This window comes from Myotis yumanensis, unplaced genomic scaffold, assembly GCF_028538775.1.
Source record: "Myotis yumanensis isolate MYYU_CA2020_CCGP unplaced genomic scaffold, mMyoYum1.0.hap1 SCAF_10, whole genome shotgun sequence".
Taxonomy (NCBI): Eukaryota; Metazoa; Chordata; class Mammalia; order Chiroptera; family Vespertilionidae; genus Myotis; species Myotis yumanensis.
Window position 1 is genome coordinate 19,095,185 of NW_027223761.1, and position 8,854 is coordinate 19,104,038.

The following is an 8,854-nucleotide window of genomic DNA, read 5'->3' on the forward strand; positions in this document are numbered from 1 at the left end:
CCCCGTGAGCACCTGGCACTGGCTGACAGGTGTGTGTTTTAGGGGTAGGAAGTAGCTGCTCTGAGAAGGTGAGTGGGTTTTGCTTGAGGAAGAGCCCTGACAGATTGTTCAGGTCACATTTCTGAGTCCATGAAAGATCTTATCTGAGGGGAGCTGGGTCCACTGAAGAAGGAAAAGCTGTGTCCTTGGCCCAGAAGAAGCCAAGGAGTGCCCAGAAAGTGAAGGGGTCAAGCTGGATGAGAAGAGAAGGGAGGACTTACCCAGATGAAAAGCAGCAACTGTCCCCAGCAGGAGGAGCAGCAGGAGCAGGGGGAGTTTCATAGTCACTGTTCTGGTGTCAGGGACACAGGTTCACTTCACACCGTGGGTCTGTTCACTGTGTCTGCACGGCCCCTGACACAACAGAGATGCAATGTTTGATTAAGTAGCTGATTAAAGACAAACTAGAGAGCTCCCTTCTCCCCAGTGAACAGATGCTAACCTGGTGAGGCAGAAAAACTCCCTTTTACCCATGGGCTTTATCACTGGCCCCTGAGATGACACTTAGCCCAGAGCTGGTCTGCTCAAGTCAGGGTCGGTTCCACTACACTGAGCATGGAGTGGAAAGACAGTGGCCATCAGGGTCTTAAGGACAGGCCTCCTAGGTGTTTGCCATATAGGTTTCTGCTTCCTCCCAAGCCTTGGACCCCTCCTCCCTGGGCAGCTGGGGGAGCACTCACCTCTCAAGAGTCAGAGACCTCCACTCTTGCTGTCTCAAACTGCTGGGTCCCAGAGGCAGTCCTTATACTGGGCTTTTGGGGAAGTGGCAAGAGACCAGGATGATTGCCCCAGGCTGGGGTGCTGGGCAGGGGAGCTGATAATAAGGCATTTGCTCAATTCTCTCACCTGCTCCCTGCTGAGACTGCAGGGACCTGCCTCCTTGGGTCCATTGACACATATGGGTGTCCAAACACCCAGGTGTGCTGGAGAAGACCCCAGATGGCTACTGTCCACATATACTTACTATTAGCACCCCTAAAGTGCCCCAGTCATAACCCCGGGAGCAGCCTTCCTCTGGTCACTATCCCAGCCAATGAAGTGAAGGATCCTAGGATGCTGAGGAACCACGAGGAGAGGAGAAAAGAGGTGCCCACCTCCTGAATGCATATGGGACTTCATATGCATCCCATCCCAGAATCCTCATCTTCTCCTCATTCCCATGGGAATGTATGATGACCCTAACTTCACAGGTGTGAAAATGAGATTCAGAGACGGAAAGTCCCTTGCAAGTGTGCACAGGAAGTGAGTGATCTGCTATTTCTAGTCCTTCTGGTTCCCAAACCTTCTGTCATCTATTTATCTATTATCTATCTATCTATCTATCTATCTATCCATCTATCTATCTCTTTTTCTCTCTCCTTTTCTTCCTTCTCCCCTCCCTCCCTCTTTTTCTCCTTCTCACTCTAGTTCTCCCTCTTCCTCTTTTTTTCATCTTTAATATGTGAAAAACTTATACTCTTTCTTCTATGATATAGATCTAGATCAAAGTTATCAGCCTTTTCACTTTTACTATTTGGAGTAAAGTGTTTCTTTGCTGTGTTTTGGGGAAGGGGTGACTGTAGAAGTTTAGCAGCATCCCTGGTCTCTACTCACTAGATGTCAGGAGTACCTCCTCCCATCAATCTGATTGTCCCCCAAAGACTATCAAAAACATCTCCACATATTTCCAAATGTCCTCTGGGGAGCAAAGTTGCCTCCGTTGAGGATCACTGGTCTAGAAAATGCCATTTAGTCCAACATCAAGGCCTATCTTCAGGCAAAGAGGTGACAGCTGCAATGGAAAGCTTCATGCAGAATCTTTCATACACCATGGGGGCCACCCTCCCCACCCCCATCCTCATCTCCCACCAGCCCTCTGTCACCACCAGGGTCAGGACTAGGGGGCACTGAGTGAGGCACTCATCTCAGGTGCAAAATGTAAGGGGGCACTAAAGAATTCAGTAGTCAAGATGAATGAATTGCTCATGTAATCTTTCTTGGAAATAAAAATAAATGCAAAAACATCTGTGATGATTAAAGTATCAAAACTTTAATAACCCAGCTCCAGCCACATTCACTGCCGTCCAAAGAGAGGCCAACAAGTGCTGAGCCCTGGCGTTGCTGGATATGCCTGCCAGGAGCTAGCGGCCTTGGCAGGGTGGGTGACCCACTCTGTGACATTCCCTCTGGGCAGTCGTATTTCTTCCTCAGACTCCTGTTCAGCCCTCCAGGGCTCAGGGTACCAGACACAGGTAGCCCAGAGGGTGGAAAAGCCTTCCCTGCATCTGCTGTCCCATGGGAGCTACAAATGGAGAAGTATCTGAGAGGTCACCTTTGGGCCTGATTGCAGGGTAACGGTCTTGGCTGTTATCTCTCCGGTCCAACGGACCAGATCCTCAGCTTATCTACTGACATGGGGTGTGATAGTGGGGGAATTGACCAATTCTGGGGCCCAAAAACCTGGTCTTGGATTTAAATTTTGAGTCCACCCTAGGGTTAGGGAAGAGGTTAGGGCTAGACCCCTCCTCAGTATTCTCCTCCCTTTGGGGCCCAGGCCAGGGGCATCTTATCACTCTCTGGTAGGGATGCTCAGCTGCTCTCAAGTGCCAAAGAGTCAGCCTCATGGTGAGCTTAAACACACTTTCCCTTGTTACAGATGTGGAAATGACACCTCAGAGAGTTTGAACAAGTTGCCCAAGATCACACAGCAAGTCAGAGACAGGCCTAAGGGCAGGTCTTCCAGCTCCTTGTCCCCCCATGGCTGCCTGCTCTCTGCCTCCTCTCACTCACTTCCCTTCTCTACAGCCTGCACCTCCCCCACCCCCATCTTCTTTGCACTCACACTCGAGGCAAAGACATTCCAATGGCTTCAGTGACCAAAGTAATGTCTGATTTAAAACTGGAAATAACATTTTTGAAGTCCCACCACAGACCAAACACTTTGCTACATGAAGGCTCTGGCATCCATCACCCCACTTAATCTTTACAATCATTCTACAAAATAGATATTGCCATCTCTCATCTACACACCTACTACAGAAGCTCAGAGAGGTTCAATGACCAGCCCAAGTTCATACAAGTAGGAAGGAATGGCACGTCTGACTCCTAGGTCCTTGCTTCTTTGATACCCCAGACAGTCTGCATTACTCCCAGACAGTCCATCCAATGCTGCCAATGTTTTCAGTATCGTGAAACTCCGACCGTCTGGCTTACTGTTTGCATTTACATCCAAAGGGGTTTCAAACTCTGCCTCTTGTCTCAAGGGTCAGTCCAGTCCCACATTAGGCAGGGGGTGGGTCTCAGTGCAGTGTGATGCAAATGAATGGTAAGTCCCAGAGTCTCAGTTTTCTTACCTGGGAGCTGAGGCTATGACAGAACCTGCCTCTAATGGGATCAACTCCAATAGTGCTCTCAGGACAGGGCTTGGACCTGGGGCTGTCCAGCACTGGATCTGGGACCTGTGTCCACAGATAAGCACTGTCTGGATTGCAGTCCCGCTCTGTGCTGGTGCAGTGAACAGAACTCCAGGGGTTCCACCCTAAAGACAGAGCTTAGCTTCAGAGCTTAGCTAGCACCATGTTGGGATGGGAAAGCCCATATTTTGGGATATAAAGCCAGTCCTCTTACTCATTATTTTTACTTTTTTATTTTTAATCCTCACCAGAGAATAATTTTCTAGTGAGTTTTAGAGAGTGGAAGGGAGAGGGTGAGAGAGAGAGAAATAGTGATGTGACACAAACAGATCCATTGGTTGACTTCCACACGTGGTCCTGATCCAGGGCCTCAGGAGAAGCCTGCCAATAAGGTACGTGCCCTTGAGGAGAATCCAACCCGGGACACTTCAGTCTGCAGGACAATGCTCTATCCACTGAGCCAAACCAGCTTGGGCTGGTAATCCTCTTGATAGACTCCTTACAAAAAAAGGTGACCTCCCCTGAAGCAATGCATTCTTTGCTAGAACCTTCCTCTGCTCCCTTTTGCCTATAAATGTTGTAATGTACCCCTCGAATCACAGAAGGACGCCTCAAGAAGTCGAATTAAAGAGTCACATTTATTGCAATCCGGGACTATGAGGGGACATTCCCAAATCTCATAGCAATAAGATGGTGGCAAAACCAGACTTATATAGGCAAAAATCACAAAGGTATTGATTACATCCCAGGGTTTGGAATGAGGCACCTGGCTCACAAAAAAGCAGATTACAGAAGCAGAATTAAGCATGTTAATTACAGTTTCGGGTCTCGGGGTCACTGAATTGACAGAAATATATTATCTAGAGCCTTTGGGTAACCTGGGTTAAACTTAGGCATGTTATCTAAATTATAGTTCTGGGTCTCCGGATCACTGAGTTGATAGAAACACATTATCTAGAGCCATCGAGGCAATTTAGAGTAATTGCACTGTCCTGGTCTTAGGACCACTGAGTCAACTGGAACGCACCACCTGTGGCCACTAAAACAATTTAGGGTAATTGTGCTGTCCTGTTTCCCAGGTACAGAAGAATGTGCTTCGATAACCAGTAAGATCACAATCAATGGGATGGTCATTCAATCAATAAGGCATTCAATCGAATGGGATGACTTATACAATTTAGAAAATCAAAGTAACCTGTCCATTGTTAAATAAAGCAAATAGGTACCATACTTCATAAACACCTTCCATTATTACAACTTTTCAGAGCTTCTTTCTATTTGCTGGATGGGATGCTGCCTGATTCATGAATCGATGAATAAAGCCAATTTCATCTTTAAATGTACTCAGTTAAAATTTTTAACACTCCTCCAGTTCTTGAATCAGTGATATCATCCTCATTTGGAAAGCTGTCCCACTCCCACCCCACCCGCACCCTATAATGAATCCAAACAATGCAGGAGGGCCAGTTCCCCACCAGCCCCCTCCCAATGAGAACTTTCCCCAGGGAGGGAGGGCTGCAATCCTCCAGCCTGGGCTGAGAAAGATCTTGGGAGAGCCACCCAGCCCTTGATCTGCACCTAGGTGGCGCTGTAGCCAAACCCCTCCGCGCCCCACCCCCATTCCACAAATACCGCGGGCCGCTGGCCATCCTTTACTTTCCTCAAAGCCCCACCCTGCAGGAGTGAGGGCTTCCAGGAGTTTCAACCCCGGGGAGTCCTTCAATGAGCAATGAAGAAACAAGAGTCAGGAAATGAGGTGGGAAGCATGACTTTATTACAGGAGATGCTGGGAGTCCAGCCCAGTGCCCAGGGTGGGCCAGGGGCCGCCAGGAGAGGTGTAGGGAGGGGGCTCCAGGCAGGATCTCTTCCAGGCCACTGGCTCAGTAAGAACAGATGAAGGGCAGGCGACTTATACAACATTTTCGTCGCCAACGACCTCCTAGAAATAGAAAACACGGTGATGTCAGCTGCCAGCAGATTGTGGCCCGTGCCCCCCTTGCCCTCCAATTGTCATGATATGTTTGCCACACACACACACACACACACACACACACACACACACTAGCTTTGTGTTTGTTGAGTTTTCACCCCAGGAAGAAAGGGTGCTGAGTGCTTCCTAGGGGCTCCTGGCTAATCCTCACAATGACTCCCAGAGGGAGGTGCTGTCCTCATCCCCACTGCACAGATGAGGAACCTGAGGCTCAGTTGGGAACCCACTTGTCTGTATGCCAGTGGGCAGGTGGCAGGGCTGGGATGGGAATTGTGGCAGCCTTTCTCCAGCATGTATGGCCTTAGCCACAGTCCTGAGTCCCTCACATCTGGCATTCAGCCATTCCTAATTCACACATCCCTCCCTCATCCCTCATCCACACATTTCATTCACCTTGGCTATTCTCAATTATCTTATCAATAGCAGAGGGAGGAAAGGAATCTCTAGGGCCCCAGCGGAGCTTCGACTGTGAGGATGGAGAGTCCTTATCCAGCCCTCACACAGGGCACCCCCCCCCCCACCCTACTTCACAGCCCTCCTCACAGACAGGACATTGGTTCTCCAGTTGTGGGGAGGCTGTGAGTTTGAGGAGGTGTTGCTCAGACAGCTCAAAGGGACAGTGTCTTAGAGTCCACCTTGCCGTCCCTCCCCTTTGCCCTGGTGCCCAGTCCCCCTCACCTCTGGTGCATAGGGCCACACAGCGGCCGCGCCCATGATGATGATCCCAGTTACTAAAATTCACAGCACTCCCATCAATCCAGTGTAACCTTCTGTGCTAGAACGAGAGAGGGGATAGGCTGGGTCAGAGGCTGAGGTCCAGGAAGACAGACATAATTAGAGGTTCCAGAAAATGCCCACTGAGTGTCCCTTTCTGGTCACTGCCCACCCAGCTAGGAGCCAGATATCCTGGACACCCACCCCTGAGTGTTTGCAGGCAATGACAATGGATGAGTAGTGGTCCCTCCCCACCTCACACAGCCAGGCTTCTCAAACTTTCTGTGAATGCAAGTCTCCTGCAGACTTTTTTAAAACGGAGATGCTGATTCAGGAGTCTCAGATGGGGCCCAAGACTATGAATTCCTAACAAGCTAACAGGCAATGCTAATACTGCTTGGTTCATGGACCACATCTGAGTAGCAAACATAATAGCACTTATTCACCCACTATCCCAGAACCACTCTGAGAGAAGGACCCCCATTTTAGACATGAGGAAGCCATTCAGCTTGTAAATGACCAAGCTGGACAAGGAAAGAGTATCCTAACTCCTGGGGTGTGCTGGTAACTGTTTACCAACCAGGGAAGATGAGAAGGCAGAGTGAGGGAAGAACCCTGATTTGTAACAATCACCAATTTCCTTGGGGTAAATACACCTGCCATGGCATGAAGTCATTGAACATGGAATGGGAAGAGATGTGCACAATCACCAGTTCTCTTTAGCCACACCAGCCAGCTCCCCTACCACCTCCCGCAGGAAGGTCGCTTGGCTGCTGGAATAAGGCCTGATGCCAGAGAGAACTTCTTGTACCTGGGAGCTGGCCCCTCACTTACCCAGCCCCTCATTTTGCCTCCAATCCAGACCTGTTGCTGGTTGATCTTACTGGCCAAGCACTGGAGTTGATAGTTGACACTGCGGTTGTGGATGGACACGAGGTTGCCTCTGTAGCACCTCCTGCAGACATTCTGCAGAGAAAAGAGGTGGGGTAGATAATTCACTGGGGATTTTTCCCCCTCAAGTTCCTGAGACTTCAGGAGAGAACTTTCCATCCCTTGTCAGCAATCTACTTGCTCCTCCAATTCCATCTCTTGCTCCTTCATCTGTCACGGGGAACTTCTTGCAGGAAATAATAATAATGCTGAGAATGATCTTAGCCACCATTTACTGGGAGTTTAAAATGACTCAAGGACTGATCCAAATGCTTTTTGTGTATTATCTCATTTAATCCTCACCACACCATAAGAGGTTGGTACTATATATCTCCATTGTACAAGTGAAGATCCTGAAGCTCTGAAAGATGAAGGGACTTGCCCAGGTAACATGTCAATCACAGGTGGAGCCAGGGTTTAACACAGGTATATCTAATACCAAAGCCTTTTGTCCCCGTCAGTGATTCTCAAAGTACTGCCTCCAGACCAACAATATCATCATCACCTGGCACTTGGTCCTAAATGAAAACTCTTGGGCCCCACCTGCTAACCCTGAAATCTATGCTGCAACAAGACCTCTAGGAGATTCTGCTGCTCACTAGCCTTTGAGAACCACTAGTGTAAATGAATAGGGAGCAGGAGGTGGAATCCACTATCTTCTCCTTCCCCTGGTCCTCCTTCATCAGTAGCCTCCCAGCCACTTACCCGAGCGCTTCTAAATGTTCTGCGGGTCCGCACCAACACGTAGCGGCAGGTCTTGCATCCAGGACTGCCCAGTATTTTCACTGTGTCCTCTGCCCTGGGGCACTGCAAGTTCTCATCTAGGGTACCTGGGTACGACTCCATGGCCTCTTCATCCTCAAAGGCATCTTGGCAGCTGGAAGCCTCCACCTGCTCTCCTTCAGACTGAATCGCCTCCTCAGTCAGGACTGGCTCTCCCTCCTGCTCCCCAGAGCCTTCCAGATCCTGGCTCAGGTCTGCCTGTGACTCTTGGCTGTCAGGATAGGGGGCATCATTCCCTGGAAGAACAGGTAACCTGCCATCATGTCAGGGGTCCCCTTCTTCTAGGACCACGGACAGCTCCGACCGCCCCACTCAAGCCTTCCTAGTGCCTCCTTCTGGAGCCTAGGCCTAGGGATCTCCTCCCTGTGGGGTGAGCACCTGGTACTGGCTGACAGGTGTGTATTTCAGAGTTGGAAGAAGCACCTCTGAAAAGATGGGTGGGTTTTGCTTGAGGAGGAGCCCTGACAATATTCAGGTCACATTTCTGAGTCCAGGAGAGATCTTACCTGAGGGGAGCTGGGCCCACTGAAGAAGGAAAAGCTGTGGCCTGGCCCAGAAGAAGCCAAGAAGTTGCCAGAAAGAGGAGAAGGGGTCAAGCAGGATGAGAAGGGAAGGGAGGATTTACCCTGATGAAGAGCAGCAACTGTTCCCAGCAGGAGGAGTAGCAGGAGCAGGGGGAGTTTCATATTCACTCGTTCTTGTGGCAGGGACATGGCTTCACTTCCCGCCGTGAGTCTGCTCACTGTGTCTGCACAGCCCCTGTCACACAACAGAGATGCAATGTTTGTTTAAGTAGCTGATTAAAGGGCAAACTGGAGGGCTTCCTTCTCCCCCAGTCAACAGATGCTGACCTGGAGAAGCAGAAAAAGTCCCTTTTACCCATGGGCTTTATCACTGGCCCCTGAGATGACACTTAGCCCAGACCATTTCCCTCCTCAAGGTCAGGGCCCCTTCCACTACACTGAGGACAGAGTGCAAGGACAGTGGCCATCAGGGTCCTAAGGAC

At 49.8% G+C, this 8,854-nt stretch overlaps 1 protein-coding gene across 1 annotated transcript; it reads right to left on the reverse strand.

Moving 5' to 3' along the window:
- Nucleotides 1–5,262: 5,262 nt before the first annotated feature.
- LOC139017944 (proteoglycan 3-like) lies at nt 5,263–8,574 on the reverse strand. Its single transcript, XM_070426558.1, has 5 exons — nt 8,474–8,574; nt 7,771–8,084; nt 6,970–7,101; nt 6,100–6,196; nt 5,263–5,370 (listed from the first exon to the last, which is right to left on the reverse strand). Exons 1-5 carry the CDS (start codon nt 8,559–8,561, stop codon nt 5,312–5,314), a joined length of 690 nt encoding a protein of 229 aa, XP_070282659.1. The 5' UTR covers nt 8,562–8,574; the 3' UTR covers nt 5,263–5,311.
- Between the last annotated feature and the right edge of the window lie 280 nt (nt 8,575–8,854).